Source organism: Podarcis cretensis, assembly GCF_951804945.1.
Source record: "Podarcis cretensis genome assembly, chromosome: 13".
Taxonomy (NCBI): Eukaryota; Metazoa; Chordata; class Lepidosauria; order Squamata; family Lacertidae; genus Podarcis; species Podarcis cretensis.
The window spans coordinates 54510034-54535842 of NC_137182.1; the positions used below are offsets into that span (position 1 = coordinate 54510034).

General features: G+C 46.9%; 1 protein-coding gene across 1 annotated transcript; it reads right to left on the reverse strand.

The window, feature by feature from the left end:
- Positions 1-2928: 2928 nt before the first annotated feature.
- On the reverse strand, positions 2929-25108 carry LOC307202323 (diamine acetyltransferase 1-like). Its single transcript, XM_079952211.1, has 6 exons — positions 24894-25108; positions 21758-21812; positions 19957-20040; positions 10231-10332; positions 5653-5693; positions 2929-3156 (listed from the first exon to the last, which is right to left on the reverse strand). Exons 1-6 carry the CDS (start codon positions 24954-24956, stop codon positions 2980-2982), a joined length of 522 nt encoding a protein of 173 aa, XP_079808337.1. The 5' UTR covers positions 24957-25108; the 3' UTR covers positions 2929-2979.
- Between the last annotated feature and the right edge of the window lie 701 nt (positions 25109-25809).

Consider the following 25809-nt stretch of genomic DNA (forward strand, 5'->3'; position numbering starts at 1 on the left):
AAAACGGAAAACCCTTTCGTCTAGCGGGTTTTCCGTCTTGTGAGGCATTCGTCTTGCGGGGCACCACTGTAACTCGCTCTACGTGGGGCTGCCCTTGAGACTGACCCAGAAACTCCAGCGGGTGCAGAATGCCGCGGCGAGACTCCTTACGGGGTCCTTGCCGCGGGATCACATTCATCCGGTACTATACCAGCTGCACTGGTGCCCGGTGGAGTACAGGATCAGGTTCAAGGTGCTGGTTTTGACCTTTAAAGCCCTATACGACCTAGGACCCTCGTACCTACGGGACCGCCTCTCCTGGTATGTCCCACGGAGGACCCTTACGGTCTGCAAATAATAACATCTTGGAGGTCCCAGGCCACAGGGAGGTTAGGCTGGCCTCAACCAGAGCCAGGGCCTTTTCAGCTGTGGCCCCGATCTGGTGGAACGCTCTGTCCCAAGAGACTAGGGCCCTGCAGGACTTGACATCTTTCCGCAGGGCCTGCAAGACGGAGCTGTTCCACCAGGCCTTTGGCCAGGGCGCAGCCTGACTCCCTCCTTTGGCAATCCTCACAGAACTCTAGCCCAATGGTTGCCATTAATCTGATTTGAACCGATTTTATAATGAATTGATTTTAGAATGTTGTATCATTTTACTGTTGTTAGCCGCTCTGAGCCCGGCTTCGGCTGGGGAGGGCGGGATATAAATAATTATTATTATTATTATTATTATTATTATTATTATTATTATTATTATTGAGTCGTGATTCCCACATGGCAAGGAGTTGGACTGGATGATCCCTGGGGGTCCCCTTCTAGCTCTGCAGATACACACACACACACACACACACACATTTATATTGTGTGTTTTTTTAACTTATCATTTCCAGCAATCATTTAACATAACTTCTTATCTTATACAATATTTTAGACTTCCATCAACAATCTCTGAAGATTTTCCGTTCTTTATCACTTGCTCTGCATTTCTTAATTTCTCTACTACTTTTAATTATCGTTAACTAATAATTCTCTTGATGGTCTTTCTCGCAGTATTTCAAATAGTCCTCCTTACAAAACGTCTTGCAGTCCTACTAGCGTAATCTGTTTTCATTACAATTGCCTTTCAAATAGTTCAAATATTTGCTCCAGTCTTCTAAGAATCTCTAGCTCTGCAGTTCTATGATTCTGTGATCTAGGGACATTATACAGAAACTTTTTAAATGTTTGCTCTTTTATTATTGTGTTGTTAATATTGTGTTGGGACCTGCCTGGAGTGGCTGGGGCTACACAATCAGATGGGCAGCATAGAATTAATTTATTATTAATTTATTATTATTATTATTATTATTATTATTATTATTATTATTATTAGCGCTTTTTTCACATACCCCTAAACGTTTTGTGAATCTAAGTTTGGCCACATTGCCATTAATTTGATTTAAACTGATTTTATAATGAATGAATTTTAGAATGCTGTATTATTTTTACTGTTGTTAGCCGCTCTGAGCCCGGCTTCGGCTGGGGAGGGCGGGATATAAATAAAATTGTATTATTATTTATTATTATTATTATTGAGGGGCAGTATTCCAATATGAGTAGTATATTGTGAGTACAGTGGTGCCTCGCAAGACGAAATTAATTCGTTCCGCGAGTTTTTTCATCTTGCGATTTTTTCGTCTTGCGAAGCACGGATTTTGGAAAAGCTTCAAAAATCACCAAAGTCTTCAAAAACCTCAAAAAAGGCTACCACACCGCGTGCTATGAGTTGCTCCTCGAAGTGAATGCACGGTTTTAAGAAAAAGGAAACAAACTTGGAAGAAAAAGGAAGCAAACTCGCAAGATGTTTCCGTCTTGCGAAGCAAGCCCATAGGGAAATCTGTCTTGCGAAGCAACTAAAAAAACGAAAAACTTTCGAGGCATTCGTCTTGCGAGGTACCACTGTATCCCTAAACATTTTTTTAAGAAAAAGCACTGATAGTATGTTGTTGTTGTTGTATGCTGTGAGCCAATCTGGGCACAAGCATGTGGGAAAGCAGCGTCCACATGAACAGGTGGCGATGGCGGAAGAGAAAGTCACTCTGCACATGCTCCGAAGACACCTCTCCTTTATTTATTTATTTTTGACACAGATATCATTTGTGTGGAGTCCTGGCTTTGTCAACGGGTTTTCCAGCCACACCCGGGAGGAGCCTGTTACGGTAAAATCTGGGTGCGAGGCTACTCTGCCACCCAGCTCGTCGGGCTAAGTCCGCGGGTCCCTGCGGAGGAAAATGAGCTCAGCCGGAGACAGGAGCAAGATGCAGAAGATCCAAGTTTATTGCGCAACAGGTTCAAGGCGAGATTGAACAGCGAGAAAGGGGTGACATGAACTTTTGAAACTTCCCTCCATGTCCCAGAATACAGTGCAAAATACATCCCAGTTACATCATGAATACATTAAGAAGAGGTTGGGTTACACAAATTACATCATGAATACATTAAGAAGAGGTTGGGTTACACGGATTAACATGTGGAGGAGGGAGGGGGGAATATGCAGAGCTGGAGATATGCGCAGATAAGCACATTCTGAGTACCGGTGACGAGAAGACAATGGTCCATGTATGCATAGTCTGCCATCCGGCATTGCCCGGAGGAAAGGCTTGGCAGAGTGATTTGACGGGATTAGGGTCTTCCTGAGAGTACGTGACACCTCGCTTGAGGGATTATGGAGGACAGGGGAGGTGTCATGGAGTCCTAGAGAAATTGAGCCGGTTGGCACCAAAAGCAAGAAAATCGGTGTTACGGTTGATTTTCTATGAATTTTATAGATTTTAGTCCCTTTTGACATTGACAATTGGACTCGGAAATAAATGGATATATTGTAGCGAAGAAGAAGGTGAAGAAGACATGCCCCCCTCTTTCCGTATCAAACCTTAAAGCGCCTCGATGTGCTTCCCTTTCGCAAGGGATCCTTCCCGTTCCTCCAGAGTCGCAAATCTCGCCCCCAGGAGCGCCGCCAGCCTAGAATTTGCTCCGAGAAGCCATCCCTCGCAGGTCGTGGCTATGAATGCGCAAGAGATTCCAGCCCTCCTTGGAAGTGAGGTCTTCGCCTCCGCGGCGAAAAAGGAACCCAAAATCATCTTCTTTCGAAGCGGAAACGTGCATTTGCAACTGGGTGCACCCCTGGCTCCAAGCGTCCTGCGGAAATAAGAGGCAGAAATTCAGCCTTGAAAAAACTGGGAGTTCTTGAACATTGGGCTGGAGGAAAGGGGGTTTTTTATAGCTGGGAATCCGAACCAGCCTCAGCCTTGCATCTAACTTGCAATGTTAATTTGTGGACTACACAGCAAGGTTTGTTTGTTTGAATTTATATACCACTGTATATAAGAATTTTAAAGTATATAAGAATTTTAAAGTCTTAGATAGAGAATAAATGTTCATAAGTGTACCAGCCAAGCACGTAGAATCATAGAATCATAGAATCCTAGAGTTGGAAGAGACCACAAGGGCCATCGAGTCCAACCCCCTGCCAAGCAGGAAACACCATCAGAGCACTCCTGACATATGGTTGTCAAGCCTCTGCTTAAAGACCTCCAAAGAAGGAGACTCCACCACACTCCTTGGCAGCAAATTCCACTGTCAAACAGCTCCTACTGTCAGGAAGTTCTTCCTAATGTTTAGGTGGAATCTTCTTTCTTGTAGTTTGGATCCATTGCTCCGTGTCCGCTTCTCTGGAGCAGCAGAAAACAACCTTTCTCCCTCCTCTATGTGACATCCTTTTATATCTTTGAACATGGCTATCATATCACCCCTTAACCTCCTCTTCTCCAGGCTAAACATGCCCAGCTCCCTTAGCCGTTCCTCATAAGGCATCGTTTCCAGGCCTTGGACCATTTTGGTTGCCCTCCTCTGGACACGTTCCAGTTTGTCCGTGTCCTTCTTGAACTGTGGTGCCCAGAACTGGACACAGTACTCCAGGTGAGGTCTGACCAGAGCAGAATCCAGTGGCACTATTACTTCCCTTGATCTAGATGCTATACTCCTATTGATGCAGCCCAGAATTGCATTGGCTTTTTTAGCTGCCGCGTCCCACTGTTGGCTCATGTCAAGTTTGTGGTCAACCAAGACTCCTAGATCCTTTTCACATGTACTGCTCTCAAGCCAGGTGTCACCCATCTTGTATTTGTGCCTCTCATTTTTTTTACCCAAGTGCAATACTTTACATTTCCCCCTGTTAAAATTCATCTTGTTTGTTTTGGCCCGTTCTCTAATCTGTCAAGGTCGTTTTGAAGTGTGATCCTGTCCTCTGGGGTGTTAGCCACCCCTCCCAGTTTGGTGTCATCTGCAAATTTGATCAGGATGCCCTTACATAGATACGTACATAGATCAGCACAGGAAGACCGACCTGAAACCATTTTTGATTCCCAAAGTGAGCAAATGTTTTCTCTGCAAGGTCAAAGGAAACTGGGAAAAGCCTCCCCATTGTCTTTTCCTTCACAAATCATGTCCTAAGGCCACATTTAAGATATGAATAGGGTGTGAGGCTGTGACCTGGCTCAGGAACTAAGTACTTATCATAACAAAAGACTGGCCAGGCTCCCCAGGGTATCCAATCAAGTGAGCATTAACAGGTAAACAATGCACTCAGATTTCTGCTGTAGACCACCTTTTCTGTGATGTAGATATGATGTTTCTGGGGGTAGTCTTGGACTCCAGGGAGGGAATTTAAAATGTCTATATAAGGGCAGACACACTTTTGTTCTGGGTTCCTCCTCCCTCCTGCGTGTGCTGAGCGAGGACCCTGTTGCAACAGATTAATAAAGATCAGGCTTACTAGCTGCTTTGCTTCTCAATATTCTCTGGTTGGCCTCTGTTCTTTTCTCCTACCAATAGGGAACCTACGTAAGGACTCTCTATGGGCTCTTGGAGACCCCATAAGGGGAAAAGGGGCAGGTTTTTGTTTACAACAGAGTCCACTCTAAGCAACAGGAAATGTTGTACAGTGGTAACTCGGGTTACATACGCTTCAGGTTACAGACTCTGATAACCCAGAAATAGTGCTTCAGGTTAAGAACTTTGCTTCAGGATAAGAACAGAAATCCTGCTCTGGCGGCGCTGCGGCAGCAGGAGGCCCCATTAGCTAAAGTGGTGCTTCAGGTTAAGAGCAGTTTCATGTTAAGAACAGACCTCCGGAATGAATTAAGTACTTAACCCAAGGTATCACTGTACAGTGGTGCCCCGCAAGACGAACGCCTCGCAAGACGGAAAACCCGCTAGACGAAAGGGTTTTCCGTTTTGGAGGTGCTTCGCAAAACGAATTTCCTATGGGCTTGCTTCGCAAGACAAAAATGTCTTGCGAGTTCCTGCGGGGTTTTTTTCCTTCCCCCCGCCCCTTTTTCTAAGCCGCTAAGCCGCTTATCCGCTAAGCCGATAAGCTGCTAAAAGCCGCTAAAAGCCGCTAATAGCGCTAATCCGCTAAGCCGTCATTGGGCTTGCTTCACAAGACGAAAAAACCGCTAGACGAAGAGACTCGTGGAACGGATTAATTTCGTCTTGCGAGGCACCACTGTATTTGACTTCTTCAGTGATGATAACATCCCACACCCAGCTGGGAGCTCAGGGCTTTTTAAACTGGAAAGGTTGCTTGTCTGAGCGAAGGTGAGGTTGCACGCCGAAAACCAGGGCTGGACTCACCTCGGCCATTTGCTTCATAAGCGCACTGCCAATTCCTCTCCCTGCAAGGAAAGAAAGCAGCCGCGTTGAACATAGGAACATCAAGATAATCTGAGTGAGCGACCCAAAAATAAATACAATGGATGATTCCCATTCTGAGGAGGGGGCAGGGGTGATGTTCTAAAGGACATTCGCAAATATATTACAGTGGTACCTCAGATTAAGTACTTAATTCGTTCTGGAGGTCCGTACTTAACCTGAAACTGTTCTTAACCTGAAGCACCACTTTAGCTAATGGGGCCTCCCGCTGCCGCTGCGCCGCCGGAGCATGATTTCTGTTCTCATCCTGAAACAAAGTTCTTAACCTGAAGCACTATTTCTGGATTAGTGGAGTCTGTAACCTGAAGCGTATGTAACCTGAGGTACCACTGTATGAGGTTTTGGAGGGGTCAGTCTAGATCAGGCATAGGCAAACTCCGGCCCTCCAGAGGTTTGGGACTACAATTCCCATCATCCCTAGCTCACAGTGGTCAGGGATGATGGGAATTGTAGTCCCAAACCTCTGGAGGGCTGGAGTTTGCCTATGCCTGGTGTAAGGTAATTGAAGCTTGAAGAAAAAGAAGGTACATTTTATCATATGGGGTGGTCGTGTAAGGCAGGCATAGGCAAACTCCAGCCCTCCAGATGTTTGGGACTACAATTCCCATCATCCCTGACCACTGGTCCTGTGAGCTAGGGATGATGGGAGTTGTAGTCCCAAACATCTGGAGGGCCGGAGTTTGCCTATGCCTGGTTGAGATGATACCCAGAGACCTCTTTCAAAGCTGCAGTCCTGTGGCTGTGAGGTCAGACTCTAGTACAGTGTTTCCCAACCTTGGGCCTCCAGCTGTGTTGTTTTTTTTTTATATATATATTTATTAGGCTTTTATAAAAGAAAAAACACATAACAACCAAAAGAGTAAAAAAAAAAACATAATCAAAAATACACATAAAACAGATCAGAAAAACAAAATACAAGAAAAATAAAATTCCACCCAACAGAAGGAAAAATAAAAACTCCAGCTTTTAAATTCATACTTAATTAACTTTCTTTTTTGACTTCCTCACGCCTCCCTTTTTTGTATTCCTCTCTACCCAATCAGATACAGCAAATCCTTACCCTCTTTACAATATTTTATCCTTACATTTTCTTACATTATCTTAATCTATTTTCATCTTGTCTTATAGCAGGCCTTAAAGCTTAAAATTTAAAATTTAAATCTTATTTTTATCAACTTCTCATAGCCATATAATTAGCCTAATTCTTTAAAACATTTTGCTAGAGCCAAATAATTCCATTTCAACATTTTTCTAACATTCATCAATTATTTTTAAAACAGTCTTAATAACAACAACAAAAAAGAATGTAGAACAGTCCAATCTTCACCCAGCGTCCCTTCCTCCTGCTCCTGGATTTTGTCAGTCCTTTTTGCCCCATTAACCTAGCGCATTAACCTGGTGCCCTTATGTCGGAGGCCCTCAAACCTCTTCCATGTGTTTGAACTACAACTCTCCCAGCTGTGTTTGAACTACAGTTCCCATCATCCCTGACCACTGGTCTTGCTAGCTAGGGATAATGGGAGTTGTAGTCCAAAAACAGCTGGAGGCCCAAGGTTGGGAAACACTGCTCTAGTAGAGTTGAAAGAGACCCTGACTCGCTGCAGGAACCACAGCTGGAAAAACCTGGACAGGTGACCATCCAACCTCTGTTGAAAAACCTCCAACAAAGGAGAGAGCCCACCGCCTTCTGAGGTGGGGTTGGGACTCCCAAGGCTCATCTAGTCTGACCCGCACCAATGCAGTGATCACAGATAAGTGTCCCTGACACGTGGGCATCCAACATCTGCTTGAAAGCCCCTGTAATAAACAAAAGTCTACCCTTCTTCCCTAATAATAATAATAATAATAATAATAATAATAATAATAATAATTTATTATTTGTACCCCGCCCATCTGGCTGGGTTTCCCCAGCCACTCTGTCACATATTAAAAACTGTCACATATTAAAAACTTCCCTGAAGATGTCTTCTGAATGTCAGGTAGTTGTTTATCGCTTTGACATCTGATGGGAGGGCGTTCCACAGGGCGGGTGCCACTACCGAGAAGGCCCTGTGCCTGGTTCCCTGTAACTTGGCCTCTCGCAGGGAGGGAACCGCCAGAAGGCCCTCGGGAGAGGGACCCCGGTGTCCGGGCAGAACGATGGGGGAGGAGACGCTCCTTCAGGTCTACTGGGCCTTTGAGGCCGTTTAGGGCTTTCAAGCTCAGCACCAACACTTTGAATTGTGCTCGGAAACGCACTGGGAGCCAATGTAGGTCTTTCAAGACTGGTGTTATATGGTCTCGGCGGCCGCTCCCAGTCCCCAGTCTAGCTGCCGCGTTCTGCATTAGTTGTAGTTTCCGGGTCACCTTCAAAGGTAGCCCCACGTAGAGCGCATTGCATTGTGGGGAACACAAGAGCCCTTCTAGAGTCCTTTGCAGGTTCTCCATCAGTCGGAGAAAATAACAGAGGCCAACCAGAGAATATTGAGAAGCAAAGCAGCTCGTAAGCCTGGTCTTTATTGATCTGTTGCAACAGGGTGCTCCCCTCACACACAGGAGAAGGAGGAGGACCCAGAACAAAGGTGTGCCCGCCCTTATATAGACATTTTAAATTGCCCGCCCTGGAGTCCAAGACCACCCACAGAAACATCATACCTACATCACAGAAAAGGCGGTCTACAACAGAAATCTGAGTGCGTTAAACACGTCTCCTGTCTGGCAGGTTATCTGTTAATGCTCACTTGACTGGATACCCTGGGGAGCCTGGCCAGTCTTTTGTAATGATAAATACTTAGTTCCTGAGCCAAGTCACAGGCTCACCCTGTTCATACACAGACACACCCTTAAGACAGGATTTGTGCACAAAAAGACAATGGGGAGTTTCCCCCACCCCCTCCCTCCTTGCAGAGAAAACATTTAGTCAGTTTGTGAGTCAAAATGGTTTCAGGGCAGTCCTCCTGTGCTGCTCCAGACATGTGGTCCACACATCTACGTATGCACTTGGTTGGTACATTTATGAACTTTTATCATCTCATTCATATATATATATATATATATATAACCTTAATTTTTCTATTTCACCCCCAACGAAGGAGATTCTGTAGCCTTCTCAACTAGTCCGTTCCACTGCTCTTACTGTCAGAAAGTACTTCCTAAAGTTTAGGCGGAATCTCCTTTGCTGTCACTTGAAGCTATGGGTTCGAGTCCTGCCCTCCGGCGAAGGGGGAAACAAGCTTGCTCCATCTTCCATGCGACAGCCCTTCAGAGATCTGAAGACAACTATCACATCTCCTCTCAGTCTCCTCTTTCCCAGACTAAAAATCCCCAAATCCTTCAACTGTTCCTCATCAGGCTTGGTTTCCAGACCTTTGATCGCCTTGGTTGCCCTCCTTTGAACATTTCCTTGTTTGCCAATATCCTTCTTAAATTGTGGCGTCCAGAACTGGACACGGGACTCCAGGTGGGGTCTGGCCAAGGCAGAATCTGTTGGTTTGCAAGCCCCCTCCGTAGAGGCTGGCCCCTCTCACTGTCCTCGGAGCTTGCTTACCGGTAACCTCCTCTGGCTGATATCCAGACAGACCAGGGAGATTTTGATAGGTGACATTTTCCCAAGCATGGGCAAAATGCACAACCCCTCCTGCTTCCGCAGGGGAAAGAAAATAAGTCAGAAATCGATTTACACGATGTTTATTTCTGACATTACAGCACTAGAGAAAAACACGTCCTTTCAGTTCAGTTCTTCCAGCAAGTCTGACAAACTTCCTGAACATGCGCACACAGAAGGTTTCAAGTTACACTCTTCACAAAGACTTATCCAGCCTGTGAACGTCCTGGGAAATTCTTCTTTCCCACAGATAGGCGCATCATGTGGTGTCAACAATCTGGCTGTCTGCAGCTGTGATGTTTCCATATACTGACAGCTTTGGTTGAAGCAGCTGAGAATCACATTCGCCTTTTTTGCTGCTGCATCACACTGCTGTCTAGTGCTGAGCTTTTGCTTGGCTGAGTCCTTTTCAGAAGAGCTGTTCATGTCTCGTTGTTGTTGTTGTTGTTGTTGTTGTTGTTTAGTCATTTAGTCAGGTCCGACTCTTCGTGACCCCCTGGACCAGAGCATGCCAGGCACTCCTGTCTTCCACTGCCTCCCACAGTTTGGTAGCTTCGAGAACACTGTCCCACCATCTCGTCCTCCGTCGTCCCCTTCTCCTTGTGCCCTCCATCTTTCCCAACATCAGGGTCTTTTCCAGGGAGTCTTCTCTTCTCATGAGGTGGCCAAAGTCTTGGAGCCTCAGCTTCAGGATCTGTCCTTCCAGTGAGCACTCAGGGCTGATTTCCTTCCGAATGGAGAGGTTGGATCTTCTTGCAGTCCATGGGACTCTCAAGAGTCTCCTCCAGCACCAAAATCCAAATGTTCATAGTTCATTGTTCATAATTCATAATTCATGGTTCATGTCTTAGAAGAGGAGAAACTTTCCTTAGCGTGCCTCTGCCCCCACCCCAAAATTCGCCCCTTCGCATCCATACCTCTAAATTCTGGCTTGACGTAGAGATTGTCAACATAGGCGTTCCTCCCTCGCAAGGCGTTATAGGTGTACGAAAACAGGGTGTACCCAGCAAGACTGTGACCTGGGGGCAGCAGAAACCCACAATGCTGTTGTAAACAAAAAAAATCTGCCCTTTTCCCCTTATGGGGTATCCAAGAGCCCATATAGAGTCCTTATGTTAGGTTCTGAAATAAATAAATTAAGGTCTTATGTATATAATAAAGGTTCATAACTGTACCAAGCAAACACGTACATAGATATATACAGGCCACATGTCTGAAGCTGCACAGGAGAGCAGCCATGGAGCTATTTTGACTCCCAGCCTGACCAGGTGTCTTCTCTGCAAGGTCAAATGGAAGAGCCTCCCCATTATCTTTTCCTTCACAAATCCTGTCATAAGGGTATGTCTGTGTATGAATAGGGTGTGAGCCTGTGACCTGGCTCAGGAACGAAGTATTTGTCATTACAAAAGACTGGCCAGGCTCCCCAGGGTATCCAATCAAGTGAGCATTAACAGGTAACCTGCCAGACAGGAGGTAAGCAACGCACTCAGATTTCTGCTGTAGACCGCCCTTTCTGTGATGTAGGTATGATGTTTCTGGGGGTGGTCTTTGACTCCAAGGTGGGCAATTTAAAATGTCTATATAAGGGCGGACACACCTGGGTTCTGGGTCCTCCTCCTTTCCTGCGTGTAAGGGGAGCAGCCTGTTGCAACAGATCAATAAAGATCAGGCTTACAAGCTGCTTTGCTTTTAAATATTCTCTGGTTGGCCTCTGTTTTTTCCTCCGACTGATGGAGAACCTACAAAGGACTCTATGAGGGCTCTTGTGTCCCCCATAAGGGAATAAGGGCAGATTTTCGTTTATTGCAGTTCCCTATTGGTAGGAGAAAAGAACAGAGGCCAACCAGAGAATATTGAGAAGGAAGCAGCTAGTAAGCCTGATCTTTATTGATCTGTTGCAACAGGGTCCTCACTCCCCACACGCAGGACGGAGGAGGAACCCAGAACAATATGGACATTTTAATTCCCTGCCCTGGAGCTCAAGACCACCCCTCCATACATCATACATATATCCCAGAAGGGGTGTAACCTAAGACCACCCCCCAGATACATCATACCTACATCACAGAAAAGGCGGTCTACAGCAGAAATCTGAGTGTCTTTGTTGGGGACTTCAGAATACAGACCAGAATGGAAAAATCCAGGCAGCAATATTTCTTAAAAAGAAGATTTTATTCAATTTGGTTTTTGTCAGACAAAAAGCAAAAAGGGGTGCATTCAGGAAGAAATGAGAGAATGCCCACCGTCAGTCAGATGCAGACAACTTTTATGCCCTAAGGCAAAGCAACAGTTCAGCCCCCCTTTCCACCTCCCAGACATCCTCCTTTATGCATATTCATTGAAGCTCAACCAATTAGAAAATTGATGGTGGCCTTTTGGTTCCAAACTGCTTTCTCCATTAGGTGGTGTTGTAAGCTCATAAACTCTCTGACCCACTTACAGTTCCTAGTAAAACCACATTGACCATCGGTTTTCTCACCGTTAGTCTTGTGGTGAGCTAAATCTTCCTGTTGTTCGCTCTTGACTCGGTGTTTTACTGGAATTGGGTCGACAGCTAGCTTGCAGGTGTGAAGTGCTCTGACCACACTTGCTGCATTTACAAAAATGCTTTGTGCAAGAAGAGGAGAGAAGTAATTTTTAGCTTTTAGCTTGCTCCTTATAAAATGGCTTCAGTCTGGCTCTCCAAAGTGGACCCAGGTGGACCCCTGGTCCTCACTCCTTCATTCCCCCCTTTCCATCATGAAAATGCTGACCGGTTCCGGTTCATCATTTTCGATAGATGGATCAATAGGTACCACATTATAGAGAGCCAGGATATGGGTACGTGCTGAGACATTGACCAGTGCTCGTTTGTGAATGGTGGAACGGTTAAGTGGCAGTGGGAGAAGTGGCAGTCCACTCGTGGCATCTGTTGGAGCCAAGGTGCATACCAGACATTTCGACTTATTGGCCGAATGGGCTACCATTTCAGCCATTTGTAACCACCTATTGTAGGGGTTAGACGGGGAAAAATTGGCATGGGAGGCCAGGGGACTCTTTCCCGCTTTGGCCAATACACAGGTAGGTTCTCCAATTCTCCAACCAGATATGATATTGTTCATGCCAGCAAGAATACAGGAGCATCCAAAGAAGTAGGGCAGTACATACCACTCCTACCCACCAACCTCAATATTTCCATAGTTCCTCCCACCAATACTCGGGGCCATTCCTAATATTCTTTTACCGCTGAAGGGCCCACTGATATTCGTATTCTATAAACGCTTGGGCCTCTGGGGTTATTTTCCACCTTATTTCGGAAGCTCCTACCACTTGGATCAACTTCCCAACTATTCCCGGTGGATGGAGACCCCTGTGGTTTCCTGGGAAAATACTATACCCAAAAGGGGCCCCTTCTTCCACGTAAATGATGTTGCACCCACAAGAATATATCCACCCCTGCAACGGCCTGAAACACGGGGTGACTATATCAAGGGGTTCTGGTCCCAATACCAAAAGTCCTAGTGGTGCCTCTAAATTTGCTGGAGAGCAAGTTTCTACGTTGGGGACGCTGCCCGCTGGCGCCCCTCCCATCCAATTCTTCCGGAACTAGGTGCCCTGTCTGTCTACTGGGTGGCAACTCTTATGCAGCCACAAGAATACCCTGCCACATTCAAGGGTATTAGGTATGGAGTTACCAGGCCCAGCAGTTTAGGTAGTATTCTGGGATTTTGGGAGGCTCGAGCCACCACGATTGTCAGAGGTGGTGTTGCAGAATTTACTGGCACTTGTTCAGCAATTTCAATGCACACCTGGTTCAGGCTCCCTCCCCTACAACACTTGCATTAAGATAGGTTCCGTCCCATGCAACACCTGGGTTAAGATTAGGACCTGGTCTATTAAATGGGGTTGGTACAGTGCTCTACCCCCCGATTGACAGTTGGTTACCCCCCCCACAACAGCAGGAGCGGTCCAGAACTCGATAGATTTCGACCGTCTCTGCAAGTTCCCGTATAAGCAGTACCCACGTGCGCTGGACAGTGGTGTGGAAGAGGAGCCACAATGGGGTAGTGGGATGTTTCAATACGGCAACCTCATCAAACCCCTGTTTCCAATAGCCAATGAGCACGCCATCTCTTACCACCGGCAAGACGAACCAGTCGTAGCAGAGGTCAGCAGGCCAATAGGGTTGGTATGGCTCGGTGGGGTCAGGGCAATAAGACATAGAGCAAATCAATATAGAACATAATAGAGAAAAGAGAAAGTCCTTATGAAAGTCCTTGTGATGATCAGCTGCAGGATCTCGTTGCCCGTGGCCCAACGCGTTCCGGTAGCGTCAGACACAAGGTGATGATCAGTGAGTCAGCTTCAGAGGGTCAGCAGGATTTTTCTTGCAAGTCCAGACACCCTCCGACTTCTTCAGACGCGTGTGATGTACCCAGGGGATCACCTCGGCTACTTTCACCGCAGTTGGGGATGAGGGGGGTCGCCAGACGCTGCCACCCGGTTGGAACTGGTGAACCGGCTCAGCGAGACTGGAAGAAATACCTGGAAAGGAAGCAAACACACACACAGGACATGGATTGCACTTGTTCCTGGCTGATGTGATCTCCCACCCGCCCCAAACTGGCGAGGATGTCGCTGATGAAATGGGGTGGTCTGCCATATAGAAGTTCAAAAGGTGATAGTCTCAGTCTCTTAGTTGGAGCGATTCACACCCGAAACAAGGCAATGGGCAGGATATCTATCTAGTTGAGTCCCATTTCCTGGGTCAGCTTGGCCAAGTGGGTCTTCAAGGTACGATTTATTCGCTCAGTGTTTCCCGAACTCTGGGGTCTGTAGGCTGCGCACAGGACACACTTCTGGGATATAGCAGCAGTTAGCTGAGATAGGTTGGGGATGTAGAATATTCTCCCAAGGTCTCCTTTAGCAGCTGGGCCTCCCAAATGGGTGGATCTGTGGTAATTCTTCACAATGACACTGGCCAGATGCTGTGGGACAAAAACACGGTTGTCTGGTCCTTCCTGGAGCTTTGCTCCTTCTTGACATGCCCACTGCTGTTCATCAAGGGTGTAACGTGGTTCTACGTTGTCTGGAGTGAGTTCTGGGATGAGGGCTGCGGTGACCACTGGTGGAGGTTTCAGAGCTGCTTCACGAGCTTCTGGTTGCCTTTAGTGACCATGTCCCGGCCTCTCCCATGGCCTTTGTAGTGCATCACAGCAATCTCTTCGGGGGCCCATACAGCTTCCAGTAATGTCTCAACTTCTGGACCGTATTTCAGGGCTTTCCCGTGGGCTCCAATCAAGCCTCGCTCTTTCCATAGGGCGCCATGCACATGCAGGGTTAAGAAGGCATATTTGGAATCTGTATAGATGTTAGCCTTGCATCCAGCTGCCAATTGCAGGACCCTAGTCAGTCCAATTAATTCAGCCTTTTGGGCAGAAGCACCGGGGGACAGGGGTTCTGCTTCCACAACCTCTTCATTGGTCACTACAGCATATCCTGCTTTACGAAGGCCGTCCACAATGAAACTGCTGCCATCTGGATAATATACAACGTCTGGATTCTTCAGCGGCTCATCCTTCAGATCCGGTCTGCTGGAATAGACCTCATCCATCACTTGGAGACAATCATGGTGTTCCATGCTGTCTGTGTCTGGCAAAGGCAGTAGAGTAGCTGGGTTGAGGGTGTTGGCAACCCGTAAATGTATTCTGGGATTATTCTTTTGGCAAAGCAGGCATTTCCTGGAAATCTGGGCTGCCAGTTGATAAAGCTTGGCTATATAGACATACTTCTCCAGCTGCTTGGTTGTGGCATCTGGCCCCATGTGGGTGGACTCATGGTATCTCTGAATTATCTGCTGGGAAAGGGACTCTGGGATCTATATCCTATCATCAGGGGTAAGGTACCATCCTTCTTTGGACAATGTCAACTCCTGAGCATCTGCAGTGTCCCTTTCCTGCTTTGTATAGGCTGGTTTGTCAGCAGTGCTTAAGATCCCTTCTGGGACCACTGCTCCAATAACTGAGGCTGGGGCTGGTTCCCGGGCTGCTTCCTTGGCCACTCTGTCTGCCAATCGATTTCCTCTGGCCACTTCTCCTGGTCCAGTCTTGTGTCCATAATGCAACCTCAATGCAATCGTGCGTCTGCTCCTCACCTTCTCCTACCTGCAACAGGGTAGCTGGGTTGAGGGCGGTGGTGACCTGAAACTTCAAACGTGGGTGCAACAATAACATCTGACACTTTCTCATCTTCGCTTGAGAGCACGTCAAACAAAGCTGGGACTGCATGCGGGATTACACAAACAGTGTCTTGGCCAAAGGGGAATTTGTCTGCTTTGTCCAGTAGGGTGGCGACTGCCACAACTGCCCTCATGCATGGCAGTAAACCTTCTTCTGCAGACGTCAGGCGCTCAGATAAATATGCCACGGGCTGCTGCCAGCTCCCCAATTTCTGGCACAGCACTCCCTTTACTGTTCCCTGGTCTTCATCCACAAACAGGGAAAAAGACTTTTCTGGATTTGGGATACTCAGCGCTGGTGCCTGCTGCAATTTTGCTAAAATACTGAGGCCTGGGATACAAATTCTGCAAAAGCCTGCTGCTCCTAGGAATCCTCGCAGCTGTTTCCTGTTGTGGGTTCCTTCATGCAGCAAATAGTTTCTTTTCTCTCTGGTCGCAGTGTCCTTTGCTGGTGTGACACATTAAAACCTAAGTATTTCATTTTATTTTGGCACAATTGACCTTTCTGTTGGGAAACTTTGTATCCCGCCTCCCACAGCAGGTGGAGCAATTCTTCGGTGCCCTCTCCTTCAGGGCTGGACTCAGCTGCACTCAGGTCCTTATGGCTCTGATCCCCTGCCAGCCTCACTTGAGCCTCCAGCTCGGCTACTTGTGCTTCTCCTCAGCCAGCTCTCTGGTGACAACTTCCAGCGCCTGGGCTGCTTCGTACCCCTCCTTCTTCCCTTTGGCCAGGCTCTGGGCAGCCTCCCTCTGAGCCACAGCCACCTGCACCTGCAGAGAGGCAATCTCTGCCCGGAGCTGGTCCTCTATGCCCTCCTTCTCCTTAAGCCTGCAACGTGGCACGAGCCAAGTCCACCTGGAGCTCAGCCAGTGCTTCTTGGTGCTTGGTGTTCAGGTGCTTCACCTGAACCTCCAGTTCTGCCACCTTCTGCTGCTCGGCCTGTAGCCTCAGGTGGGCCTGCTCCTGCTCCTGCTCCCCGCTCAGCGCTCGGACCTTCTCCTTAAGCCTCCCCAGCTCCCCTGGGTCTCTTTTGGCAGCCAGAGAGGAAAGCTCTGCCATCTGGTGTTGCAGCTCCTCCACCTTGGTCCTGGAGGCTTCCCTCAGCTGCTGCAAATATGGAGGACAGCAAGTCCACCATTGCCTGGGGTTTTTCAGTGAATGCAGGGGTGTGGGTCTTCCAATTCATCAAATCAGTGGTGGTGAAGGGGACGTATTGGAGGGTGAAGGGGGGCGCAGGGAGCGGCTTGTCCCAAACTACACGAAGGGGGGGGGGTCAGGACTTCTGCTTCTCCTCTGTGGTGGAGCTGGACCGCTTTAGGTGCTCCCCCAATGCTTTGACTCGAGCATTGCGATAAGCTTCTGCAGCTTCTCGATACATAGGGGTAGTCGTCCTGTATTTGGCCATCTGTTCTCTCAATTCTTTAACTTTGGGGTATATTTCCTCCAGGGTCTGGTCGCTGGGCTCTGCCTTGTCTACTTCTGGGGTGTCTGGCAGCCCCCCCTTTCCTATTGCTTCGGCTCCTGGGGCCACATAGTGGGGCAACGGTGGAGCATTGGGGACATGGGGCTGTCCCTGTCCTCCCAAGGGGGCCACCACGGCACTGGGAACAGACATTTTCCTGCCTGTGTTCCTTTAATTTCAGTCCTAAGGGCCATAATTTTGCATTGATCAGTCTTATATTTCTTCAGCCAGGGGGGTGGGGGGGGTTTCTCTATTATCACGTGAACCTCTAGAACTTCATCCATGGTCACAAACTCATCCAAGTTAAATGGACAAAGGTCTTCTTCCTCCTTCTGTTCTGTGCAGTTTTTTTTTTTTTTTTTAAACTTCTAGTAGTTCTCCCAGCAGACACCTGCCACTGGCTGTGTCAGCTTCAGGTGTCCGGCTTGTTTCTTCATCTCTTCCTTCATCCTTTTCTGTGGCAACTAACTTGTCAACTGTGGTGGCCACAAAAATGCAGGTCTTCTCTTGAGGCTCCTCTGTCTGAGCCTCAAACTAGGGGTCTGTTACAGTGTTCTCTGAGACACACCTGAACTCTGAGCCATCCAGCTGGTGCCTGGTTAAGGGCACCAATTAAATTGCCCTCCCTGTCTCAACTGTAACTGCTATAGGTCTGAAAGCATTTCGTAATTCCTAGCCATAGACCACCTCTCACTGGTCATCAGAGAAGCTAGGGGACTGCTGGTGGTTTCCCTGATGTGTTCCAAACTGCCGCTGGTCACAGAGGTACCCAGCTCTTCCCTAGCTAAGTTCTGGGATTTAGGTTGCCCTCCCTGGTCAAGCTATACCTACTATAGGGATCAAAACTGTTGGAGGTCTGCGAGGCTCATGTGCTTCCCAGTTCAGTGATGGGCTTTGGAGAAACTAGGAGGCTTGCCTTGCTACCAAAGCCACAAGTCAGGAGAGAGTCCTCCAACTTTGCCTAACTGAACTCTTGCCTTCATTGAGGTCCAGAGATCTGAAAGTTTTGTATGCATTCTAGTTCAGTATACCAACTTGAATAACCTAAGGGATCTCTCGAGCGATCCCCTCCATCGCTCCCAAAGCTGAATCTGAGTCTGAAACTCTTCTCTAAGTAGGTCCTCAGCCTCAAAACATACTCCTTGTTGCCCTGTCCCAGCTAGGGCCCCTATGTTTCTGAAAGATTTGATGCCTGCTGACTGAGGAGCAGACATCAGAAAAGCTTGGGGTTGGTTATTCCTTTGAGACCTCCTCTCTCTGATTGTAAGTAATTTGGGCCAAATCAAAAGCATTCAAAAGGACTACATTGGCTTGCTTCAGACCCCATTTTTCAGATACTCCGCTCCTAACCGGGTTTCAAAATTCCTTCCACTCTCCACACACTTCAGGTTGTGACCTAGGTGAGGTCGCCCTACTAGGAAATGCACAACCCTGCACTCGCTTGGCCAAAGGGACGCTAAGCCCTGACCGCTCATTCAACAAATTCATGCACTGGAGTATCTGACATACAACACACAAAACACACACCAATTCCCTCTGTCCCATTTCCTTCTTCCAAATACCTTAACGTGGGTGGTTATCAGGGGACAATCCTTTTCCCCTTAATGCCACTAGCCACGTTGGAGATGTGATCAGGATCTCCCTTCTCCTTGTTCAAAAGGAGGCTTCCTATTCCCCACAGGACTTGTTTTCATCTACTCACCCCAGCCGGCTGGACTCTGTCCTGTCCTGTCCTGTCCTGTCAACCTCGGTCCTTCAATCCGTTGTCTCCTCTCACAGGATCCAGCAGGAGGGTCAAATTGGCTTCGCCCTCCTCCGAAGAAAAGCCTCGGTGCGCGCTTGGAGCAAGCGGCCGGTTGCCCCCTCCCCTGTGCCCTGCCTAGAAAAGGACAAGGGAGCTGCCTTCTGGTCTTTTTGAGGACTTAAGGTCCCTATCCGAGTCACCTTGGGCACCAGAAATGTTGGGGACTTCAGAATACAGACCAGAATGGAAAAATCCAGGCAGCAATATTTCTTAAAAAGAAGATTTTATTCAATTTGGTTTTTGTCAGACAAAAAGCAAAAAGGGGTGCATTCAGGAAGAAATGAGAGAATGCCCACCGTCAGTCAGATGCAGACAACTTTTATGCCCTAAGGCAAAGCAACAGTTCAGCCCCCCTTTCCACCTCCCAGACATCCTCCTTTATGCATATTCATTGAAGCTCAACCAATTAGAAAATTGATGGTGGCCTTTTGGTTCCAAACTGCTTTCTCCATTAGGTGGTGTTGTAAGCTCATAAACTCTCTGACCCACTTACAGTTCCTAGTAAAACCACATTGACCATCGGTTTTCTCACCGTTAGTCTTGTGGTGAGCTAAATCTTCCTGTTGTTCGCTCTTGACTCGGTGTTTTACTGGAATTGGGTCGACAGCTAGCTTGCAGGTGTGAAGTGCTCTGACCACACTTGCTGCATTTACAAAAATGCTTTGTGCAAGAAGAGGAGAGAAGTAATTTTTAGCTTTTAGCTTGCTCCTTATAAAATGGCTTCAGTCTGGCTCTCCAAAGTGGACCCAGGTGGACCCCTGGTCCTCACTCCTTCATCTTGTTTATCTGACAGGTTACCTGTTTAATGGTCACTTGATTGGATTGCCTGGGGAGCCTGGCCAGTCTTTTGTAATGATAAATACTTAGTTCCTGAGCCAGGTCACAGCCTCACACCCTATTCATATCTTAAATGTGCCCTTAAGACAGGATTTGTGAAGGGAAAAGACAACGGGGAGGTTTCCCACTTCGACCATGAAGAAATAATTGAGGTCAATTTGTTCAGGACTTTTTTTTCTGTGGGGTTTTCAGACATGTGGTTTATATAGTTATGTGCGTGTTTGCTTGATACATTTATGAACATGTATTACATATCTATGGGGACGCGGGTCACTCTGTGGGTTAAACCACAGAGCCTAGGCCTTGCTCTGTTCAAAATTACCGTCCTTGCAGTTTTCCTCTGCTGGGATTTCAGCTACAAAGCACTTGTATCTCGGGCGCTCCCCGAAGCCAGCCTTCTTCAGCTCTGTGGAGGAAGTGGAGAAAGGAAGAATTGTGGCGGTGTAGTGTTGGAATGGGATCCAAGGGTCATCTAGTCCAACCCCCCCCCCCAAAATGCAGGAATCACAGCTCAGGGGGCAGAGGGGGAAGGAAACCCTCCGTCCCCAGTTAAGCTGGCGGCGGACAAGGGGGTGGGGATCTGAGCGGGTGGAGGTTGTTGCCAACTTTTTAGCCAGCCTCTGCTCCTCTGCCTTTAATATCAGATAGAGCCTGCTTGTCTTAGGAAGCTCCACCAGTTCTACAAGGCCAACTGCAGTTCGCTGAACCTGGGTGAGCTAGAAAAGGAAGGAACTTTCTATCACATGTGGTGGGAACGTAAAAAAGTGAAAAAACGTCTGGGAAATGATATATAATGAGATGAAAAAGATGTTGAAATATACATTTATTAAGAAACCAGAAGCATTTTTACTTGGCACTGTAGGAGATGATATTAATAGACAGGATTGTAAGTTGTTTTTATATGCAATGATGGCCGCAAGAATATTATTGGCACAAAAACGGAAGCAAGAAGGAAAGAAGAATGGCGGATGAAATTGGTGGACTATGCAGAATTAGATAAATTACGGTAACAGGAGGGATTCGAAACCTGCAGGACCAGAGATTCTTAGAAGATTGGAGTAAATATATGAATGATTCGAAAAGCAATTGTAATGAACAGATTACGCTAGTAGGACTGCAAGAAGTTCTGTAACCTGACGTACCACTATTGCAAGAAAGACTATGAGGAGAATGATTGGTTTAGGACAAGTTACAGATAGGTAGCCGTGTTGGTCTGCCATAGTCAAAACAAAATAAAAAAATTCCTTCCAGTAGCACCTTAAAGACCAACTAAGTTAGTTCACGAAAGCTCATACCAAGAACTAACTTAGTTGGTCTTTAAGGTGCTACTGGAAGGAATTTTTTTATTTTGTTTCGTTTAGGACAATTAAGAGTAATAGAGAAATTAAGAAATGCAGTGGAAGAGGACTGGAAGAAATTCAAGGACTATCTACAAAAACGTTGTAAACTGTATGAGTGCTAAGAAGGATGAGAGATTTGAAAATAACAGGGCCCATAAAGTCAGTAGATAAGATTATGAGAATGAGTGAATTTTATGAGAAAAACAAATTTTGAATAAACATTGTGTTAAAGTTAGGTATGTAAGATCCAGATAAAAGTATTCAAAGTTAGGGACAAACATTGGAAATGTGCATAATAAGAATTGAAACAAGGTGATAAGTTGCTTGTTAAAGTTTTATAACTTGGAACGCAAGAGTGGGAGATGTGAGGAAGTCTAAAAGATGAAGAAAAAATGGGTATTACAAGATGTTAAATTTTATGTTTGTTCTTTTTTCTGTCTATTATCTGTCTATTCTGTCTTTTCTCTACTGTATTAACAAAACTTTTAATAAAAAAAAAGAGAAATTAAGAAATGCAGAACAAGTGAGCGGAATGCAGAATGGAAAATCATCAGAGGTTGTTGACAGAAGTCTAAAATATTGTATAAGGTAAGAAGTTATGTTAAATGATTGTTGGAAATGATATGTTAAAAAACACTAATTAAAAAAAGAACCTGGGCAAGTGAGGGCAGGGGGGAACCCCAAGGTGCAGGCCTGCGGAAGATGGAGGAAGCCCAAAAAGTTGGGCGCTTGCCCCCCACCAGAACCCACAAAAATATCATGCCATTCGCACCCCTTCTTTACCTTCCACACTGGTTCTGACTGAGCCCAAGGGTACGTTGTGAAGGACGGCAATCTCCTGCAAAGAGGGAGAGAGGTTTGTGCATGAAGGGTGAGCCCCAAAATCCTTCGCCTCTTCCCCCAGCGGTGCCAGGACACCTGGGTCCCTGCGGCCATCTGAGGTGCTTTGGGGGTCTCAGTAAAGGTAAAGGGACCCCTGACCATTAGGTCCGGTCATGGCCGACTCCGGGGTGGCGGCGCTCATCTCGCTTTACAGGCCGAGGGAGCCGGCGTACAGCTTCCGGGTCATGTGGCCAGCATGGCTAAGCCGCTTCTGGCGAACCAGAGCAGCGCACGGAAACGCCGTTTACCTTCCCGCCAAAGCAGTACCTATTTATCTTACTTGCACTTTGACGTGCTTTCGAACTGCTAGGTTGGCAGGAGCAGGGACCGAGCAACGGGAGCTCATCCCGTCACGGGGATTCGAACCACCGACCTTCTGATCGGCAAGCCCTAGGCTCTGTGGTTTAACCCACAGCGCCACCCACGTCCCTTGCAAATGGCTTTAGATACCTCTTGAAAAGGTAAAGGTAAAGGGACCCCTGACCGTTAAGTCCAGTCGTGGCCAACTCTGGGGTTGTGGCGCTCATCTCGCTTTACTGGCCGAGGGAGCCGGCGTACAGCTTCCAGGTCATGTGGCCAGCACGACTAAGCCGTTTCTGGCGAACCAGAGCAGCGCACGGAAACGCTGTTTACCTTCCTGCCGGAGCGGTACCTCTTTATCTACTTGCACTTTGACGTGCTTTGGAACTGCTAGGTTGGCAGGAGCAGGGACCGAGCAACGGGAGCTCACCCTCTTGCGGGGATTAGATCCGCCAACCCTCCAATCGGCAAGTCCTAGGCTCTGTGGTTTAACCCACAGCGCCACCCGGGTGCCAGTAGGGAGCGTCAAAGGGGAACCAGCTTTTACTGCATGCTGGTGTTTGAAGCTGTGGGCACATGATGTTACCCGCAATCCGTATAACGGAAGCCACCTTGCGGCTCAGCTGAGGTGTGTACACTTGAGAAAGCCACTGAGCATGCTCAGATGACATCTTCGTGAATTGGAATTCGGGGAGGGAAGACAGGAAAACCAAACAGGAAGTGCACATCAGGTGAAGATATCCTCCGCCTGTTCTCTGGCGTGGACTTGAAGCACAGACAGGAATCGGGAAATGACCTCGCGGAGTTTTAAGCCGCTCGTGTAGCCTGGGAACATCATGGAACCAAACAGACATTGCCCCCCCCCAAAAAAAAAACCCCATCGTTTCTTAAGGATGCTGAGAGTTATTAGGAATATGAGCACACTGCCTTCTCCTCACAGGGACACAATTTCCAGAGTGATTTAACAATCAATCAATCAATCCATCCATCCATCCATCAAAGGAATCAATAGCCCAATGGCTGCCATTAATTTGATTTTGAATTGATTTTAGAATGCTGTGTTACTTTTATTGTTGTTAGCCGCTCTGAGCCCGGCTTCGGCTGGGGAGGGTGGGATATAAATATATTATTATTATTATTATTATTATTATTATTAACTCTTAACAACTTGGGACCAAATTTACCTGCAAAATCACCTTACCCCACATTCTTCCACTTGAGTGCTTCAATAACAGGTACCGCATAATACCCACTGCACATCTGCAAGAACTCGATATTTTAGCGTGGCAGCACTTTGGAACTCCCTGCCACTTGATATGGCCTTGGTCCAGTATATCTGAAGGAGAGTCTCCACCCCCATCATTCTGCCCAGACACTGAGGTCCAACTCTGAGGGCCTTCTGGCGGTTCCCTCCCTGCGAGAGGCCAAGTTACAGGGAAGCAGGCAGAGGGCCTTCTCGGTGGTGGCGCCCGCCCTGTGGAACGCCCTCCCACCAGATGTCAAAGAGAAAAATAACTAACAAACTTTCAGAAGACATCTGAAGGCAGCCCTGTTTAGGGAAGCTTTTAATGTTTAATAGGTTATTGTATTTTAGTGTTTTATTGGAAGCCGCCCAGAGTGGCTGGGGAAGCCCAGCCAGATGGGGGGGGGGTATAAATATACCTATTATTATTATTATTATTATTATTATTATTATTATTAGAGACAGGAGCCTGCATTGTACTCTTTCTGGCACCTGCTAAAACTCTTTCAACATACCTACCCAGATGTTTAGAAAGCTGGTGAGAGTTTTAATCTGTTTTTCTTGAAAGTCTTAAATTATTGCTGTCAGTGATTCTTATCGATGATTTTATCCTTTTGGAAAACAGCTTTGAGGGTCGTTTTTTAAAGAACCAAGCAGCATATAGATTTTGCGAAATCGACTCATCTGTCCCTCTTCCCAGGGGACTCCTTCTGTGAGGGAAAATAGGACTAGCTCAGCCGGTTAGAGAACAAGACTTCATCTCAGGGTCACGGATTCGAGTCTTGCGTCCGGCAAAGATGGTTGATTATGTGGAACTAGCAAAACCAACCTGTAGAATCCGAAAGCAGGAGGAAGCAAAATTCCAAAAAGATTGGAGCAAATTTATGGAGTGCCTAAATAAGAACTGTAGAAATTTGAAGACTGTGGCAGGACTGAAATAAATATTACGATGTAGATAGGATTGGATACAACAAGAAACTGTGGAAAAGTAACCGACATAAGAAAACCTGTTGAAGGGAGGGAAGTCAGTGCTCAGCAGAGTGTGGGGAAGGAATGAGGGTAAATGATTGTTAAATTTTACTGTATTTTGTTCGCTTGTGTTAAAAGAAACACCAGTAAAAAGCATTATGAAAAAATAAACTTCAGCATTAAGAAAAAATAAACTTCAGGTCTGTTTAAAGTGGCGCAACATCACTCCAAAATGCAAGGTTCAAATGCAACCTGCTATATCGGGGGCCTGATCCACAGAATTTCTCCCATGCGAGGTCCGCTGGAATTAAATCAGAGAGGGCTTTTGCACGCACATCCCTGCTAATATCAGTGGCCAGGAGAACTTCTCTGTGACTTGAGCAAAACCCTGTGAATCTAGACTCACTGTATCTCTCTGCCACACCGACGAACGGCCGAATCCTGTTTCGATCCACCTGGGGCAGGTGGCCACCCAGGACCACTGGGCTCGGACCCCAGGATCCCTCCCGCTTCCACGGCCCTCACCTCGATAAACCGCATGATATCCTTCAGATCCTTAGGGGTGCAGTGACGGATGGCAAAATTCATGGCTCCAGGCAGAAACCTCCAAGGTCTCAGCAAAGGTCGATTTGCTCTCTCCTTTGGTCCTTAAAGGAGAGTCACGAGGGCAGCCGGGTTGCGAAAGAGGAGGGTAGGGAAGGCTCAGTCCGGCCACTGCAAGCAGGATCCGAGCCCAGGAGCAACTCCCCCCTCTTTGCATTCAGAAGCACTGCTGCCTTAAAGCCATCTGTGTTTGGATGGATCCCTGGTACTGAATAATAATAATAATAATAATAATAATAATAATAATAATAATAATTTTTATTTTTACCCTGCCCTCCCCAGCCAGAGCTGGGCTCAGGGTGGCTAACACCAGTAAAATCACAGTACAGTGGTACCTCGGGTTACATATGCTTCAAGTTACATATGCTTCAGGTTACAGACTCCGCTAACCCAGAAATAGTACCTCAGGTTAAGAACTTTGCTTCAGGATGAGGTTTAAAATTGGGGCTCGTCTTATACAGTGGTACCTCAGGTTACATACGCTTCAGGTTACATACGCTTCAGGTTACAGACTCCGCTAACCCAGAAATAGTACCTCGGGTTAAGAACTTTGCTTCAGGATGAGAACAGAAATCGTGCTCCGATGGCACGGCGGTTGTGGGAGGCCCCATTAGCTAAAGTGGTGCTTCAGGTTAAGAACAGTTTCAGGTTAAGAACGGAGCTCCAGAACGAATTAAGTACTTAACCCGAGGTATCACTGTAAAAACATAATAGGGGGAAAAGAGAGGGGGGGAGAAAAAGGAAAAGAAAAAGAAAAATTAAAATACAGGTTTCAAAGCAATTTAAAATGCAGCTTTTGATAAATCAAAGATCAATAAGGGGAGGGAAACATAAGGGT